The following is an 18,438-nucleotide window of genomic DNA, read 5'->3' on the forward strand; positions in this document are numbered from 1 at the left end:
CGCTTCCCCATAAGGATTTGCCCTTTCCAATGCATTTACATCAACACCTCTCCTCTAACCTCATGAGTCCCAGAACTCGAACCAAACAGCTCCTTTCTCCTTCCCCACTCCTCTCCCAGAGCCAACAGCAACAGTTCTGTCAGCGAAGGAAAAGTACTCAACCCACAGTGCTCAGGGTCTGCAAGCAGAATCCAATCCATTCACTCGCACTCCTCTCCAGAGGCTGGGATTTGAAAGGAAACCTGACCTCGGAGTTGAGAAAGCTTCCAGGTCAAGTTTCAGCTCCAAGCTATCCCAGCTCAGGCAAACAGATGGCAGTTGTTCCGGCACAGGTATTTCCCCAGGCTCGGGGAGCTCCCAGAGTTCAGAGGAACAGGGACTGGATCTCCTCCGTGCAGGGAATGTGCTGCAGGTCAAACCTGCCGCTCCAGAGCCCCCAGCACCTCACCATCCCATCAGAAAACTTCCTCCTGAAGTCCACAACCCACCCTAAGTCACTCCAGGGCAGCAGTAATGAGTGTAGACTGCTATAAAGCAAAGCTTTCCAAGCTTAGTACCCCCTTCTGTCACTCAAAGACAACATGCAAAATCCAGCCTTGGCCCTGTAAATGTGGAACACAACTTCCAGACAAAATTTGTGAGCATATTCTGCCATTCTTTGGACAAAATCAACTATTCCTGCACAAAAGATGGTCTCTGCTTTGGTATTTTGCAAACTTCAGAGTCAGCACCACTGAGAAGAAACCTTGACCCAAGGAGGGAGTCTGGAAACAGGAACAGGAAAGCAACTTGGAGCTAGATCCCTCCTTTTCCAGGAGTGATCTCCACTCAGAGGGGTCAGTCTCCTGCACCTGAAGCACCTGAACCCATCATTCTCTTTCTCTCAGAAAGGTTCAAGTTTATCACGGGGAGAACACAGACAACTCAAGTGCAGGTTGAATTGTGGCATTGAGAACTTGCAGGTACAAAACAGCCATCAGGGCAGGCAAATACAGCCCAGCTCTGAAAAGAACTGTCCAGGAGGTGTTATAACTGATGTTTAAATAGCCTCTGAAATTAATTCCACTTTATTATCCGGGCGAAGAGCCAAAGCTCCAACAAACCAAGGCGATGGTGGATTTCTCCTCCTTTTCAAAATAATACTGCCCCTGAAACTGGCAGAGGGACAACCTCAGGAAAGTGACAGAGGGGCAATCCCTGAAAGTGACAGAGGAGCAAGCCCTGAAAGTGACAGAAGGACAAGCCCAGCCAACACCATCCTCCCTCTGCAGCGCTTCCAAGGAGCCAGCACGGAGCCAAGAGCAGGGCAGGCGCAGGGCTTTGGTTCAGGCCTGTCTGCTGCCTGCCCATGCCAGCCCTGCTTCCCGCAGCTCTTCTCCTGCCGCAGCTCCCGGGAAGATCCCGGTGCATGCAGCACGACGAGCCCTTTCCGGGAGCTCGGTGTCACCGGCACGATCGGGAGTACAGTAGCGGTACTGCCGTTCCTCACGGATCTCCGGCCGTGTTCCAGGGCTCGCCCGTGCCTGGATCCACCCGGATCTCCTGCCATGTTCCGGGGCTCACCTGGAGCGCGGCCGTACCTGGATCCACCTGGATTCGCCTTTCCCTCGGGAGGCCCTTCCTCGCTCTGTTCCCTGCGGTTTCCCACGGCCCTAAGACTCGGCCACGATCGATTCTCATCGTTCCGGTAAGAAACGACCTGTCCCCCGCTTGCCCTCCGTGTGCCCCCCGGCACGCCGGGAGCATCCCCGGGTACCACGGTAGCATCCCCCCGCTCCACCTCCACGTTATCCCGGTGCCACGGGACCCGCGGGGACACCCGTGTCACCCGTGACAGCGGCTCCGCTCCCCGGCAGCGCCCGCTCGGGGCTGGGGGGGCTCGGGGCCGCTCCCCGCTCCCTCCCCGCTCACCGAGGTAGCGCCGCGACCCCCGCGGGGGACTCACCTTGGCGCGGGTCACCAGGTGCGTGGCGAGCTTCACCACGGCGAAGTTGCCCTTGCCGATGGTGCGCTCGATCTCGTAGTAGCCGATGCGGGCGGGCCCGGGGGGCCGCGGGGGCGGCGGGGCCGGGGAGAGCCGGGGGGCCGCGGGGGGAGCCCCCGCTCCGCCGCCTCCTCCCGCCGCAGCCGCCGCCGCCATCTTGTCGCGCGGAGCGAACCCCCCCGCGGGGCTGCGGCACCGCGTGAGCTCATCCGCGGGGGGGCGCCGGGGGGCGGGCGGCTGCCATGGCGACGGAGGCGGCGCTCTGACGTCACCGCTCGCGTCACGGCGCGAGGACTTCGCCGCGCGCCCTCGCGCGGCGGACCGGCAGGGAGGAAGCGCTGCGGGTTTGGGGAGAAACCCGCGGGAAATGGGAAAATTGCCACTCGTGACGTCACGCCGTCAGGGACATACCCCCGCACACATACACCTAGGTCACGCCCCGCCTTGGGAGGAGAATGATGTCACGGAGAGGGCCTGCGGTGCGCGGTTGGTGCTGCGGTTTTGGGGAGAACCCAGTGAAAGATGGGAGATGAGTCTGACATCACTCCCCAGTGATGATAGCTGAATGATGTCATAGTGAGACCACACCATCTGGTGCTCCCCGGGCCCAAGGAGCTGCTTCGGTTTTGGGGCAAAACCCACGGGTAATTGGAATCTTGTTCTTGTGACATCACTCCTTGCGAGGACATCAGGGATGCCCCACATGTAGGTCACGCCTCATTTTGGGGGGCAGAATGACGTCAGGGGTGGTAGAATGACATAATGGCGAGAGGCGGGAGGTGCTGTGGTCTTAGGGTGAAACCCACGATAACCAGGGAAAGGATTAAAGGACTCCTCGTGCCATCACTCCATCAGGGAATGCCTCCATCACTCCCCACCTGGGTCCCGCTTCGCTTCGGGGCGGCATGACGTCATGGGAGCGGCACCGTGACGTCACGACTGGAGGCGGGACTTCCGCGGGCGCGGGGCGGAAGCGGCCGCCGGGGCGCGCGCGGGGAAGCGGAAGCGGAAGCGGCGCAGGCGCGGGGCCGAGCGGAGGGGACGCGCCCGCCATGGAGTCGCGGGGGAAGGAGCCGCAGCCGCCGTGAGTGCGGGGGGACCGCGGCGCGGGGCGGCGCCGGCCTGGGGACACTGGCGCGGGGCGCGGGGAGCAGCTGGAGGGGGAAGGGGAGGGGGACGCAGGGGGAACCCGCCCTGCTCAGCCCAGCCCAGCCCAGCCCGCCGCCATGGGCTCCGGGTGCGCCCACTGGGCTGCAGGCGGCGGCCGCGGGAAGCGTCATCCCGCTGCTCTTCCCGCTGTAGATCTTTCGGGATCTGCAAAGATGTCGAAGGGCTGGAGCATCTCACTGATGGGGAGAGCTGGGAACTGGGCCTGGTCAGTCTGGAGAAAGGAATCCCATCAATCCATACAAATATCTCCAAGGAGTGTCAGAGGGTGGTTCCAGACTCTCTTTAGTGGTGCTCAGCAACAGGACAAGGAGCAGTGGCCATAAACTAAAATACAAATTCCATCTTAACGTGGAGAGGAACTTCTTTCCATGGAGGGTGGCAGAGCACTGGAACAGCTGCCCAGCGGGATCGTGGGATCTCGCTCTCTGGACACATTCCAAACTCACCTGGATGCATTCCTATGTCACCTGCTCCTGGTGACCCCGCCTTGGCAGGGGGGCTGGACTGGATGATGTCCAGAGATTCCCTCCCAATTAGTAACGGTTCTGGGATTCTGGGATCAATCCCGCCACGATGCTCTGCTCCCAAAGCCAGATTATCCACCTGGACTGTGGAGTTCAGCAGCTGTAAGCTGGATCTTTGGGTCCTAATAGGGACTTATCCTCAGAGCCTCAGCGGTTGTTGCTGAGCTATTAAAGCCCCACATGGCTCAGGTGTGGGGCTGCAGAGCATCCTCACAGCTGTGCTTTGTTCTCCGTGCCGGGATGTCTGTGGGTGCCTGGCTCCAGGGGAATGTCTGCTGCAGAGTCACTCTGGCATGGAGCAACATCTGTATTGTTGTTCCCAGCCAGCTGCCAGCACACACAGGAACAGGCAGGAACTGTGTTGCAGTGGGTTCCAGCAGCCCTTTCCCAGGCCTGCTGCTGTGGGAGCTGCTGGAAGCAGAGGGTATGAACTGTTCTTTCCACAGGAACAGAATGGGCATGGGGGACTCCAACCCAGCAGCAGTCCCACACGCCGCCGAGGACGTTCAGGGAGATGACAGGTGGATGTCACAGGTAAGGCTGGCAGGTGGATCCTCATCACTGGGGGGATGTTGGGCCAGTGCTGCCCTAGCCACACTTGGGACCCTGAGGTCACAACAGCCTGGAGCTGGCAGCTGTCACACCTGTGTGTCCTGCTATAATGGAGCAAAGGAAGAGGGCTCTGGAGCATCTTTCTGATGAGGAGTGACTGCGGGAGCTGGGCAGGGTTAGTCCTGAGAAGACTGAGAGACAATCCCATCAACCCATACAAAATCTCCAAGGGGTGTCAGAAGATGGGGCTTGACTCTGCTCAGTGATGCTCAGGGACAGGACAAGGAGCAATGGCCATAAACTAAACCACACCAAGTTTCATCCAGCCCTGGATCCTCACGGGACTGTGGGGTTGGGAGCAGTGTCCAGCAGGGGTCCTGGAGGGCGTGGCAGCAGGGTTGGGCAGCTGTCCCTGTCCTGGGAAGGGATGGATGCCCAGGAGCAATGGTCACCTGGAGCTCACCTTGCTGCTCTCTTTGACAGCACAATCGGTTTGTCCTGGACTGCAAAGACAAGGAGCCTGACGTGCTCTTCGTGGGGGACTCCATGGTGCAGTTGCTACAGCAGTATGAGGTAGGGATAAAGGGAGGGAGGGAGGGGTGGATCAGAGCAATTGGAGCATCTCTCTCTAACCCAGTAGTGCCTGGTCACATGTAACACTGATGATTTCCACTGTTCCCATTTTTTTACTGCTGTCTCCTGAGGCATGCCTGCCCTGTTTCCTGAACTCCCCAGTGCCTGGACACTGCTCTACCTGGCTGCTTTTGCCTCCCGCTCTGAGGTCATGACCAGCTGTCTGCATTTTGGCACATGTGCACAGCCTTGCAGCTCTCAGATTCCAGCCTCCTGAGGCCATTGAATTCCCTGTGGCTGTACCTGGCATGGCCAAAACACACGTAGCCCTGTGGAATTAAGGGTGCAAGAGGCACTGGTCCACTGTTTCTTCTGTAAAATTCTTGAGGGAAAGAAGAGTTCTCTTCTGTCATGGTGGCAGCTGAGCAGCTTTGTTCTGCAAGAGCTGCTTCCCTTTGTTCTAGTTTTGTTACCTGGGGATGAGAAGGATTTAATCAGGTCATAGATTACCTCTCCAAAGGCCCTGTGTTTAGGGACACCATGGTCTGCAATAGATCAGCACTCTGGGGCTCTGATGAGTTCAGCAAATCATTGCTCCAGAGATCTTTCCTTCCTTTGTACAAGGTCTGAGAGCTTGAACCTTAGCAGCTCCATTTCTTCTGACTCCAGATAAAACCTCATGCCTTGTCTAAATGCCCTTTGTGGAGTGAATTTTCAGAGAAGGGCTCATGGCTGCTCTCAGTGACCTTGAGGACACCGTGTGGTGTCTTTGCTTCACAGCCAGGATGCTGCTCTGAAGCAGCACATTGGTTTCTGCTTGCAGATATGGCGAGAGCTCTTCTCACCGCTCCATGCCCTGAATTTTGGGATTGGTGGAGACACCACGGGACATGTTCTATGGAGACTGAAGAATGGTGAACTGGAGAACATTAAACCCAAGGTATGAGCTGCAGAGTTAGTGAGGGTATCCAGGTGTGCAGTGAAGGTCACCTGCAGCTGCAGGCCTGGCACAAGTGCCTTCCCTGAGAGCAGTGGGCAGTGCTAGCCCTGGGGCTGAGCTCTTAACCCTGACTCTCCCTGCAGCTCTCTGGCCACAGATGGTGGTTTTGCAGGGATTCCAGGGTCATGAGCCCTGTTACCATTTACTCTAGGAAAGCTGTGAACATTTTTCTCTCCTTGCAGGTCATTGTTGTTTGGGTTGGAACAAATAACCATGAAAACACAGCAGAAGAAGTTGCAGGGGGAATTGAGGCCATTGTGCGCCTTATAAACACCCAGCAGCCACAGGCCAAAGTGATTGTGCTGGTATGTCCCTGCTCCCTGGGCTGTGCCTCTGCCTTACTGGGAGTCACTGGGTGGTGCTGGGAGGACAGGCCCTTGATCTGATGTGTGCCTCCCCTCGCTCGGTTGGCTTTGCAGGAGCTCTCCTTTAGCCCTTCCAGAGCTGAGTGGACTCATTCCCAGTAACTATCCCACTTACTAATGTTTCTGAGGAAGTCCTGTGAGGGGAAAATAGGTGCCCAAATCTCTGCTGGCATTGGGAATCATAGTTGGCTTCCTTGTCCTAAGGAGGCTGTTGCCTGTCTTACTGAGGAGCTGAAAGTGTATGGAAAGAGCACAAGCTGATACATTTAAAAAGTAAAAGAAAGCAGTTTCCTTGCCAGTCAGTGCTTGTAGCTCATCTGGCTCCTTCACTTGCATTTCACATTTGGCCTGAATGGACAAGTTCTGATTCAAGGGATAGTTCCTCTTGTCACAGACGTCCTATATCTTGACAGGCAGCCCAAATTGAAAGGGAGGGCAGGGCTCCTGATACCATCAGAGTCACACAGAGCTCTTTTCTGCCTCCTGTTGTGCCAGGGCCTGCTACCTCGTGGAGAGAAGCCAAACCCGCTGCGGCAGAAGAACGCCAAGGTGAACAATCTGCTGAAAGCCTCGCTCCCCAAACTGCCCAACGTGCAGCTGCTTGACGTGGATGTAGGCTTCGTGCACTCGGATGGCACCATCTCCTACCACGACATGTTCGACTTCCTGCACCTGACAGGCGGGGGCTACGCCAAGGTCTGCAAGCCCCTCCATGAACTGATCATGCAGCTGCTGGAGGAGACCCCCGAGGAGAAACGAGCTGCCCTCGCCTGAGCCGCTACTGTCAGCGTGGAGAGCATCATCCAGCCCATCAGATCAGTTCTGTCACTGGCACTACAGAATCCTTCTTTCTTAAAGCACTTTCCATTGTAGAATGATACCGGATGTCCGTACCTAGTGTTTTGAGGGGGAAGGCTCATGTTTAACTGGTCTTGTACATACGAGGGCCGGCTGGGTTGGTTTTATTGCAGGAGGAAATTAGCTGAAGAAGAGTTTTACTTTTAAACCATTCCTCATTTAAAACGAGAACAGGACTGTCACTCTGTGCCCCCCTCACGTCTTGTTGCCCTGTGGTTGTCCTAGATCCCTTGTAGCCTGTCCAACAGCCCGCTCCTGGCTCACCGTTCCTGGCTGCAGGCATCGTGCTCTGTGTATTTGCCTGGGAACAAGAATCACATTCCACTTGCAAAAGCCAGAACAGATGCATTTTTCCAAACTCGGTTCCACCTTTTAGGCGGTTTTGGGTTTTTTGTTTGGGTTTTTTTGTTTGTTTGTTTGTTTGTTGTTTGTTCATTTTTTTTACTGGGGGGGGCGTTAAATGACACGTGTTGCTTTCTCACTCCTTTCTGAAGCAGCTTGAAACTGGAATTCAGAAATTTAAAGAAGCAAACAGTTACCTGAACTTGTGTAACACTCCCCAGTGCTTGTCTTGTGCTCGTTTCCCCAGTCCTGCTAGCGGGGTCACCTTTCCTCCCACGCAGCTTTCCCGGGAGCACCTTCCTTTCCTCCCACACAGCTCTCTTGGGAATGCTCCCATTTGGGTGCTGCTGCTGGCCCCTGCTCCTGCTGCCCATGATGTTGCTGGCTTTTAGCAGTTGCTCAGTGTAGGATTTTAATGATCCAGTAATTGGCAGTCACTTCGTTGCTCCTCTGGAACTGACAGACATCCCTCTGAGGTGCCTAGGCTCTTTGCAGTTTTTTTTCCTATTTTTTTATTAAGTATGACTGTTACATCCTTTTTTTCTAAAAAAAAAGATGGATGGAAGAGCCCACATGAAGAGCCCCCAGCTGCAAGGCCTAAATCACTCTTAAGCTTTACCGATCCCAAGGTGTACATTTCCTTATCACTACTGGTTTACTTGTATAAACATTTTATTTGAGCAACTACAGCCTCTTAGAGTAAAAAGTGAAGTTAAGATGTAGCTTCTCCTGCCCTGGACACTGCTCCTCAGCTCTAACAAGGGAGCCAGAGGGGCAGGTGCCCTCCTAAAGGGCTGTGGCTCAGTGGGGTTTTGGTTTGTAGTTCAGATGGCTGGTTGTAGTTAAACAACTTTTCATTTAAAACTGAGAGCTTCTCTTCCAGAAAGAAATGGTTTGGGCCCGAGAGGCAGAGCCCTGGATTAATTGATAGCTTGCAAATAACCTATTTTAAACCAAGTCTATTCCTCCCTGCCTTACCTGCCGGAGCTGGAGCTCAGTGGTGCCATGGTGGGTTTGTGCTTCCCGTGGAATTCCAGGCAGGTAAACCTGGGAGGAACAGAGAGCTTCACTCCGTGCTCCAAGGGAGGGGTGTTCAGTTGTCAGGTGGCTTTGCTGAAGCCCATAGGTACTGTACATAGTCTGTATGCCCTTTGCTGTAGCCAAGGGGCTGGTGTGTAACCCTGACCTAGCGTTGAGGAATCCCCTAACGTCCCACCTCATCCCCCTCTTCCTGTAGATTTGATCATAGCAGGATTCCTGCCTGGATTGCATGCATAGTGTGTGTTTTGTTTCCAGTATATGTGATCTACACACAGATGAAGGAAAGGGGAAGCATTTCCCTGCCCAGGATCAGATGCAGGGAGTTGCAGAGTGCCATGGGAGAGGAGGGGTCACATCCTACTCCCATGATCCAGACCAGGGGTGCTGCTCCCTGGAGCTCCACGGCCTTGCAGGGCAGGCTTTGAGGGAACACTGCTCTCGCTTCCCATAAGCTTCTGGCTGGAAATATTGGGGAAGGGCAAGTGGAAAATCAAATGATAAAAGTACAGTGCAGTAGAGAGTTCATGGGGAAGGGCTTATCCCATCCCCAGGCCCTCAGGGAGCCGGGATAAAATCCATTCTTGCTCCCTGAGAGCTTTCCATCTCTCCAGGCTTGTGAGAAAAGGCTGTGTGCTAGTTTAATCTATTCATCCCTGCTTCCTTCCCTCCCTGCTGCTGCTGCATTTGGCTGAAGAGATGCTAACCAGGAATGTACTCTGCAGTAAAGCTCCCACTTTGCTCGGCACTCTGTGCTCGCTGTGAGCCAGCCCCGTGGGCAGGGTGCCGAGTGGCCCGGGGAATTTGGCAGGCTCCGGCCTCACCGGGGAGGCTCTGCTGGCTCTGCTTAGGCTTGGCTTGCTGAGGTGCCATGCTCTGTGCTGGTTCAGTGCTCTTGGCTCTGCATGTTGCTGCCTGGCAGGAAACTGCCCTGCTCACCTGAGAGGTGTCGTGGGCAAGAGGGGTTCTGCCTCCTTCTCACCGAGTGCTGAAATCTGACTGCCTCCTGTGAGAAAACTTCAGTTCCAGCTCTGGATGTCCCTTGGGACTGGGCTGGGATTGAGCTGTGGCCTCTTCTGAGTGAGCGTGTCCAGTTTTGTGTTTATGCAGCAGAGAGGAAAACAAACAAAAGATGTGAAATTACAGAGTCTTGTGAGGTGCCAGGGGAGGGTGAGGCAGGAGCAGGGGGGCCCCTATACCTCCCCTCACTGCCCCGAGCCTTCCCTGGGACACAACCATTGTGATTCTGCTTTGGCAAAAATGCATCGGCTGGTAGAAGTCACTGTTAGTGCATATTTCGATATAAATGTCAATGTTTCACCCACCGTGTCACAGCCTGTGTGTGTGTGTGTGTGTGTGCCCAGCCGTCTTCTGCCCTGTCTCGGTCACCCCTGGAGGTCTCCATGGGGCCAGGCAGGTGCTGCCAAACCTCCCACTGCGGGTCCTCCCCAGCTTTGGGAGTTGTGCTCACCAGATCCTTGCTCCTCGTTTAATTCCTGCTTTTCCCCACCCCATTTGGGGCTGTTTTTGTCTGTTTTTCCTCCTTTCCCCGTGCAGATCTGGGTGCTGCACCCAAACCTGTGAGCTCGGAGCTGCGGGTGAAGGGGACTGGTTTATTTTGGCCCTCGACAGGACATCGGCTTGTGTTCGATTCCCAAGTGATATATCTCTACTGGCCCTGGAACAAACAGGGAGCGCACATCCCCACGCAATCCCGCTCACAGCCATCCTGCAAGAGGTGACTCGAGTTCCATCAGAGCCGAGGAGTCGGCCGGAATTCTGCTTCTCTTCCCGCATGTCTGTCCCTGAGGTTGTCCCATCTGCCGCCAGCGCCACCGCCTGCACCTGGAAACGATGGGCAGACTGTCCAAACTGTGAGATCCTCAGGGACAGGAGGGCCCGGAGAAATAAAGTGCACAATAGCAGCAGTGCCTTGTCTGTGGCGTTTGTCCTGTGGAGCAGAGCAGGAAGCCGGCGGCAGGTCCTGGATGGCAGAGCCAGCCCAGGAAAGTGGCTCTGGGTGAGGTGACACAGGGCTGAGCCCCTTCAGAGGGAGTTTTAAATCAAAACCCCCAATTGCAGGCAAATAAAATGTGATAAAAAGGCCACAGAGCTGTCGGAGAGAGGCCTGGAAGTAGAAGGCTTGGCAACAACTGGGATGGGGGGGGTGTTTTGGGAGATGCACAAAAAAATGCAGTGTGGCATCACTCCCACTTCCCCCAAGCATGGGAAAACTCCCAAGTTACTTTAAATTATTCCATGTCTGGTAGTGAAGGGTGCAACAAACAGGAGAGGCTGCGGAAACCCCGGTGGGAATTCAGAGAGCAGCAGGAGAAAGGGATGGGGTAGACCCACCCCCTCCCTGACAGGGTTCTTCCATGTTCTCACGGACTTTGGGGGCAGGCAGGCTGGGCAAGGGGTTTGGGTGGGTGTCTGGAGTGCTACATGGCACTCGGGTTTCCCTGTTGGGGCAGGGACCTCATATGGGGTCTTCTATGGAGCAGAGGCTCTCTTACGGGGTGCTATACACGACAATGCTCTCCTAACAGCGTTCTGCCCTACAGAACCTACAGGGCTTTTTCTGTGGGGTTCCACAGGAAACCGGGCTTCCTGTACAGGATCCCATATGGAGCAGGGGCTCCGCTTTGGAGCCGAGGTCCTATATGGGGTTGGGGCTCCCCTACAGAGCAGGACTTCCCCTACGGGGTCGCATAAGGATCAGGGCTCCCTTATGGGATCGTATAAGGGACAGTGGCTCCCCTGTAGGACATTTGGAGCCCCTGTGTGGTTTCCTATGGAGCCGGGCTTCCCCCGCGGGGTCGCGCACGGGGCTCGCTGCCCCGGGGCGGGCGTTCCCGGCCGGGCCGGTCCCCCTGGGACTTCGGTCGGTGTCCCCCGGGGCTCGGGCCGGTCCCCCCGCCCCGCCCGCCGCGTCACTTCCCCGGCCGGGCACTGAGCGTGCGACGGGCCTGACGTCACCGCCGGTCCGTGTTTACCGCGGTGCGGAACGGGAAGGGGAGAGGGAACCCGGACCGGGATCGGCACCGGCGGCGGCTCTGCGCCCCTCCAGCAGCGCCCGCAGCACCGCCGCCCCCGGCACCGCACCGGCCCGGCCATGGGGCAGCGCACCCGGGCGCGCCCCGGCTGAGCACCCCGTGCCTCCCGTCCCGTCCCGACCCGTCCCTTCCCGTCCCTTCCCTTCCCGTCCGTGCCGTCCCGCCCTGCGGACCTTGGCCGGGGATGCTGGCGGGATGTCGGGCGCCGGCGCGGCCGTGCTGGCCTGGGCGCTGCTGGCCGGGGCACTGCTGGCCGGGGCACTGCTGCCCGCGCAGCCCGTCCGACCCCAGCCCCTGCCCCACGGGGAACGCAAGGTGCAGAATAAGGAAGCGCAGTTCAACACCACCTACATCGACTGGGTGGACGCCAACCTGCTCAACATCTACGCCTTCAACCACAGCGTCCGGAGGAGCAGGGTGAGCCGGGGTGGTCGCCACTGCCGCGTCCTCCGCGGGCTGACTGTCCCCGCGGGTGCCGGGGCCGTGGGGTGCGCAGGGCACGGCAGCCTCTGCCACGGCGGCCGAGCAAATTCCAGCCTTCGGTTCGAACCGCCGTGGCCCGACCTGCCCGGCCAGCACCTCACCTGCCCCTGTTCCCACAGCCCGAGGGCGTTCGGGTGTCGGTCAATGTCCTCTCGGACCAAAACGACCGGCCCGTCCTCTTCGTGGTGAGGCAGAAGGAGGCGGTGGTCTCCTTCCAGGTGCCGCTCATCCTCCGGGGCCTGTGAGTACCATCGAGGCGGGCAGGGAGTTCCCCAGGCTGGGATTCCCCATGCAGGAGTTCCCCAGGCTGAGATGCCCCACGCAGGAGCTCCCAGGGCTGGGATTCCCCATGCAGGGGACCCTGGGAGGGATCGGTGGCACACAGGGCACACAGGGCTCTCCCTGCCCAGGTACCAGCGGAAATACGCATACCAGGAGGTGAGCCGCACGCTCTGCCAGCCGCAGACCAAGGCCGAAGTGGAGACCCAGCACTTCTATGTGGATGTCTCCACGCTGTCCCTCAACACTTCCTACCAGCTGCGGGTCACCCGTGTGGAGAACTTTGTGCTGCAGTGAGGGGAGCCCCCTGCCCTTGTCCCCTGCCCTGCCTGCTGCCTGTGGGGGCTCTGGGGGCTGTGGACTCCCCTGGCTACCCATCACCTTTCCTGTGCTCTCTGCAGGACCAATGAAAGGTTCAGCTTCAATGCCACGGCTGCCCAGCCACAGGTGAGGGCAGCTAGCACGGCGTGGCACGGGAGGGGTCTGCACCCAGGAGGGGAGCGTGGCCACCGTGGCAGCAACGGGCCCTTTCTTCCCACAGTACTTCAAGTACGAGTTCCCCGAGGAAGTGGACTCGGTGATCGTGAAGGTGACCTCAGCCATGGCCTTCCCCTGCTCCGTCATCTCCATCCAGGACATCCTGGTAGGTCTGGGCAGTGGCTCTCCTCTCTGGGTGACGCGTGGTGCCTGGTGAGGCTGACAGCCCCTCTGCCTCGCAGTGCCCCGTCTACGACCTGGACAACAATGTGGCCTTCATCGGGATGTACCAGACCATGACGAAGAAGGCGGCCATCACGGTGCAGGTGGGCACAGGGCTGTGCCATGGGGCTGTGCCGCAGGGCTGAGCTGCTCGCAGTCCCTGCCTGGTGCTGCCAGGCACTGCTGGCTACTGGAGCCCACAAAGGATGGCCCTGGGATAAGCTCTGGCGTGGGAGATCCCCTGCTGGGCTCTGCTGACCCCCATCTCTTGCTGCAGAAGAAGGATTTCCCCAGCCATAGCTTCTATGTGGTGGTGGTGGTGAAGACAGAGGATGAGGCGTGTGGGGGGGCTCTGCCCTACTACCCCCTCTCCAAGGATGCCTCTCCAGGTTTGCATTGAGGCTCCCACCATGGGCTGTGTGTGAGGACAAGCTGGGGACAGGGCAAAGAGCTGAGTCCTGTCCCTGCCTTCTTCCAGATAAACCCGTAGATCAGCCCAATCGGCAGAAGACACTGGAGGTGATGGTGTCACCCGCCATAACCTGTGAGTCTGGGAGGGGCTGGGGTTGCTGGGCTGTGTGAAGACCCATGGCAGGTCCCCCAAAGTGCCACCCCCACTGAGGGCCTGTCCTGGCTCTGCACAGCCGAAGCCTACGTACGCAGTGTTCTCTTCTGCCTCGGCATCTTCCTCTCCTTCTACATCCTCACACTGCTCATCGCCTGCTGGGAGAGCTGCCGGTGAGTGCCCGGGTGCCACTTCCCCTCTGGGTGCTGAGCCCATGGCACAGTCCTGATGGGGGCCCTGGGGCTGTGTGCCCTTGGGCTGAGAGCTGCTTTCCTCGGCAGGCAGCACAAGAGAAAGGGGCTCCTGGCGGCTATGGATTCACCCAGTCTGGACACAGGTGAGGGCTGGAGGCAGCAGCCAGCAACACAGAGGGGTCTGCCTAGGGAATTCCTCATTATTCTGCCCCCTTGAGCCTGTGGCAAAGCCTCTGCCTCTGCAGGAGTATCCCCTGAGTCTCTGGGGATAAATCTCAGTGTCAGGGGGACAGGGAGGTCCCAGACTTCTCTGCTGTGGGGCTGGCAGTGCTGTGCTGGGGCTTTACATCTCACCAGGTCTGTCTCTTTCTTCTCGTGGCTTTCCGGGGACTCCCAGCATCGCTCCTGGGTAGGTGTCAGCTCTGTCCTTGGCTCTGTGCTCACCTCATGCCAGGGCAGGGGTGGTGGGAGCTGCTTTGTGCCCAGTGGCCATGCAGCCCTGGGATGGGTGCCACCAAGGGTGACAAGGACCCTCCTGTCCCACAGGTCACTCCCGCAGCATCCCTGACTCCTTCATGAACCACAGCCCCTACGACAGCTACGGTTATGGCTCCTTTGGTGAGTGCCACGTGCTGTCCCCTGTCACTCACCCTCTGCCTGTGGGCTGCGCCCACCCTCTGCCTGTCCTTGTCCTTTCAGGGAATGGCTCCTCCAGCAGCACCGAGGGCATCACAGACAGCCTGGGCTCAGCAGAGGTCTCCTACAGTTATGTGGGTGAGTTATTGGGCCATTGGTGTGGCTGCAGCCCTGTGGAGCCTCGTGCCCAGTGGCATCCTGGCTCTGCCCCCTCCAGCTCTGGGAAGGGTCCTGGGGCTGCCAGCCCTTCCGTACAGCCCCCAGCAGGGTCTCCATCACTGACACACCTCAGGGAGCTCTGCTCCAGTAACTCTGGCTTTCCTTTGAAGGGCAGGAGCAGTTCAAGCGGCGCACGCCCTCCGCCCCGATGAGGCCACTGAGCATTGCCATGGGTAGATGCTGGTACTGGGCAGGGTTGGGCCAATCAGGGCGAAATCTGCCCAGCCCCAAGCTGTGCCCAGGGCACAGAACCCCAGCTCCCCTCTGTCAGAGCAAGGGCAGCACCTGAGCGGCTGCAGAGCAGGACATTGTCCGCCTGGCCCTTGGTATTCCCCAGCTGGCAGAGCCCTGGAGAACAGGCACAGGACAATGCTTGCCCACATGGGCACAGCCACCACATGTCCCCAGGGCAGGGCTGTAGGGAGGTGAATCCTGTTCCCAGTGTGAGGTGGCAAGGAGGCAGCCCAGTGGTTAATTGGGGGTGATTTGGGTTCTGCGGGTTGGGCAGCGAGGCAGGCTGGCTCAGGGGCTCTGCTGATGGCCTTGGCTTGGCTGCAGGGGAGCGGTCACTGGAGAACGTGGCCGGCCGGCCGCGCCTGGACTCACTAAGCTCTGTGGAGGAGGATGACTACGACACGCTGGCCGACATCGACTATGACAAGAATGTCATCCGCACCAAGGTGTGTGTTTCCCCCCAGCCGTGCCAGCTGCTCCTTGCTGGCCAGGCAAGCCACTGACCCCCCTCTCCTTCCAGCAATACCTGTGCGTGGCTGACCTGGCGCGCAAGGACAAGCGGGTGCTGCGGAAGAAGTACCAGATTTATTTCTGGTGAGTGGGAGGCAGTGGGCAGGGGGGCACAAAGCAATGTCCCAGCCTGGGGTGCACAGCAGGGACCCCCTGACAGCCCCACTCTCTCCCAGGAACATTGCCACCATTGCTGTGTTCTATGCCCTCCCTGTCATCCAGCTCGTCATCACGTACCAGACAGTGAGTGTGACTAGGGAAGCAGGGAGGGGCTCTTGGGAGCTCTGAGGGCTGCAATCCCAAACTGTGCTCCCCAGCATGATGGGGACATCCCTGGGATCCCCTGTGTCCCTCACCCTGCTTGTGCCCACAGGTGGTGAATGTCACTGGCAACCAGGACATCTGCTACTACAACTTCTTGTGTGCCCACCCACTGGGGAACCTCAGGTGGGTTGGGAGGATGGTGGAGGATGGCTTGGGGTCCCCTGTGCCCAGGACTGGGCTGCAGCAGGACCCTGGGAGGGAGGGGGGTCCACAGCACCCACACCAGGACTGGCCCCTTGCAGCGCCTTCAACAACATCCTCAGCAACCTGGGCTACGTCCTGCTGGGTTTGCTCTTCCTGCTGATCATCCTGCAGCGTGAGATCAACTACAACCGTGCGCTGCTGCGCAATGACGCCCACGCCCTGGTGAGGGACAGGGCTGCCTGGGGGGCCTCGGGCTGCCTGGGGAAGCTCAGCCTCCCAGGACCCCACACTTCCCCTCCTTCCCTCTGCTCTGCCGTGCAGGAGTGTGGCATCCCCAAGCACTTTGGGCTCTTCTACGCCATGGGCACTGCCCTCATGATGGAGGGGCTGCTCAGCGCCTGCTACCATGTCTGCCCCAACTACACCAACTTCCAGTTCGGTGAGTGCCCCCCTGGTCCTCCCTGACCCACACCAAGGCCACCCACGCTCCTCTCACCTCTGTGCCCCCCCAGACACCTCCTTCATGTACATGATCGCGGGGCTCTGCATGCTGAAGCTCTACCAGAAGCGTCACCCGGACATCAACGCCAGCGCCTACAGCGCCTACGCCTGCCTGGCCCTCGTCATCTTCTTCTCCGTGGTGGGCGTGGTGAGTGCATTGAGTGCTGAGGGAGGGGGGCTGGCTGCCACCACAGCTTACTGCCCGGCCCCCTGCTTGCCCTGCAGGTCTTTGGGAAGGGGAACACGGCCTTCTGGATTGTCTTCTCTGTCATCCACATCGTGGCCACGTTGCTGCTGAGCACACAGCTGTACTACATGGGGCGCTGGAAGCTGGGTGAGCGGGGCGGGGTACCATGAGCGAGGTGGGTGGGGACAATGTGGTGGCCTCCTGGTGTCACCTCCCCTCTCCCCACAGACTCAGGCATCCTGCGCAGGATCCTGCACGTGCTGTACACTGACTGTGTCCGGCAGTGCAGCGGGCCCATGTACGTGGTGAGTGTTGGCACCATGGCCCCTAGCTCTGCAGAGACTCTCCCAGGCAGCCCCCCAGAGCAGCCACCCCTTACAGCCCCCTCCTCTTCTGCAGGACCGAATGGTGCTCCTGGTCATGGGGAACATCATCAACTGGTCACTGTGAGTGCAGAGCTGGGCATGTGCCAGATCCCACCCTGCTTCTCCTCATCCCTGCTGCCACCTCCACAAGGCTCCTGCAGCCCTGCCATCCCTCCATGGGGCTGGGCTGAGGACGGGCAGCTCGTGGCAGTTGTGAGCCCAGCATGACAGGTCCCCCTGCAGCTGTGGCACGCCAGAGTCCCCACGTGCTGCCTGATCTCCTGGGGGCTGCAGACATGCTTTGGGGACAGCGGGCATGGCAAGAGGACCCCCAGGCTGACCCCACTGCCTGTCCCTGCCTCCCCAGTGCTGCCTACGGCCTCATTGTCCGCCCAAATGATTTTGCTTCTTACCTGCTGGCCATCGGTATCTGCAACCTCCTCCTCTACTTCGCCTTCTACATTATCATGAAGGTGGGAGTTGAGCCTGGGCCTCCGTGTGCCCAGCAGGGAGGGCAGGGCAGGGATGGGCACTGCTGCCAGCTCCTGCCCACATGGTGACCCCAGCCTCCCCCACAGCTCCGCAGTGGCGAGCGCATCAAGCTCATCCCTCTGCTCTGCATCATCAGCACCTCCGTGGTCTGGGGCTTCGCCCTCTTCTTCTTCTTCCAGGGTCTCAGCACCTGGCAGGTGAGTGGGAGGGTAGCACAGGCAGCGAGGTGGGCAGGGTGGCCATGGACAGGCGCAGTGACACTGGCCCTGTGCCCGGCAGAAAACTCCAGCTGAATCTCGGGAGCACAACCGTGACTGCATCCTGCTCGACTTCTTTGATGACCATGACATCTGGCATTTCCTCTCCTCCATCGCCATGTTCGGCTCCTTCCTGGTAGGTGCTGGTTCCACTGGCACAGCAGCCACTGTCCCCAGTTCCCCAGTTCCGCAGCTCCCCAGTGCCCTGCTCCCCTCACTCCCCTCTCTCCACAGGTGCTGCTGACGCTGGACGATGACCTGGACTGTGTCCAGCGGGACAAGATCTATGTCTTCTAGGAGCCTGCAGCCACCTGCTGCCCTGGGACTGTGCCAAATGCCCGGCTGCAGCCCCGGGAGGGGCACCCATCCCTGGGGAGGGATGTCTGCACTGCAGGTCCTGCCAACCACTCCGTCCCCCTCCCCACATAGCCCGGGGGTCCTGGTTTGCCTCCTCCCCATCAGCCGGGTCCCTCCAGGCACTTTGTGCCCATCTCTGGGCCCATCACAGCCAAAAATGGGGCTGGGGGCCACCGGAGCATCCGTCCTCAGTGGCAAGTGACACTGGAAAAGGTGCTGCTGCTGCTCCGTGTCTGTGTGCCCATGGGCACAGTGAGGGGATCGGGGCGAGCGCTGTGCCAGCAGCCCCGTGGCCCCCCGAGCACGTGGGTGTGGGTGTCTATTCAGTGCCTGAGTCGAGTGGGTGGGAGGTGGGGGTACGTGGGGCCAGCACGGTGGTGGCAGTGGCCGGAGAGGCCCCACTCGTGTCTCCTCAGCGTCCCGGGAGGGGGTGGCCGCGGTGGGCCCCCGTCGCCACTGCCCATCGAGGTGCCGCGCTCCCCGCGCGTGGATCTGCTGGGAAGGGACTCGCATTAAAGTGTCTGCACTTT

General features: G+C 59.0%; 3 protein-coding genes across 7 annotated transcripts in view; 2 read left to right on the forward strand and 1 right to left on the reverse strand.

The window, feature by feature from the left end:
- SIK3 (SIK family kinase 3) overlaps positions 1–2,098 on the reverse strand; it is a 68,490-nt gene extending 66,392 nt beyond the window's left edge. For all 3 annotated transcript variants that reach the window (XM_083878114.1, XM_083878113.1, XM_083878115.1), the window contains exon 1: positions 1,946–2,098. The gene's annotated coding sequence lies outside the window, so the exon portion shown is untranslated. The remainder of the gene's footprint in view (positions 1–1,945) is intronic.
- Positions 2,099–2,971: 873 nt separating this feature from the next.
- PAFAH1B2 (platelet activating factor acetylhydrolase 1b catalytic subunit 2) lies at positions 2,972–7,570 on the forward strand. Its single transcript, XM_083878116.1, has 6 exons — positions 2,972–3,068; positions 4,125–4,212; positions 4,714–4,803; positions 5,627–5,743; positions 5,986–6,108; positions 6,664–7,570. Exons 1-6 carry the CDS (start codon positions 3,037–3,039, stop codon positions 6,940–6,942), a joined length of 729 nt encoding a protein of 242 aa, XP_083734242.1. The 5' UTR covers positions 2,972–3,036; the 3' UTR covers positions 6,943–7,570.
- A 3,808-nt stretch (positions 7,571–11,378) lies between these two features.
- On the forward strand, positions 11,379–18,438 carry SIDT2 (SID1 transmembrane family member 2). Of its 3 annotated transcripts, XM_083878160.1 has the most exons (27): positions 11,382–11,879; positions 12,065–12,186; positions 12,356–12,517; positions 12,626–12,671; positions 12,766–12,867; positions 12,944–13,027; positions 13,201–13,312; positions 13,402–13,467; positions 13,568–13,661; positions 13,770–13,825; positions 14,229–14,300; positions 14,382–14,456; positions 14,648–14,710; positions 15,096–15,217; positions 15,292–15,365; positions 15,458–15,524; positions 15,655–15,728; positions 15,848–15,971; positions 16,071–16,188; positions 16,262–16,398; positions 16,476–16,584; positions 16,666–16,742; positions 16,837–16,883; positions 17,170–17,275; positions 17,381–17,491; positions 17,574–17,687; positions 17,786–18,438. In XM_083878160.1, the coding sequence occupies exons 1-27, from the start codon at positions 11,658–11,660 to the stop codon at positions 17,846–17,848; spliced, it is 2,619 nt and encodes an 872-aa protein (XP_083734286.1). In that variant the 5' UTR covers positions 11,382–11,657; the 3' UTR covers positions 17,849–18,438. The 3 variants fall into 3 exon arrangements, with proteins under 3 accessions (XP_083734285.1, XP_083734286.1, XP_083734287.1); XM_083878159.1 differs by having other exon boundaries at positions 11,379–11,879; positions 14,229–14,456; XM_083878161.1 differs by lacking the exon at positions 14,648–14,710 and having other exon boundaries at positions 11,383–11,879.

The sequence above is a fragment of the Zosterops lateralis genome, assembly GCF_965231275.1.
Source record: "Zosterops lateralis genome assembly, chromosome: 25".
Classification (NCBI taxonomy): domain Eukaryota; kingdom Metazoa; phylum Chordata; class Aves; order Passeriformes; family Zosteropidae; genus Zosterops; species Zosterops lateralis.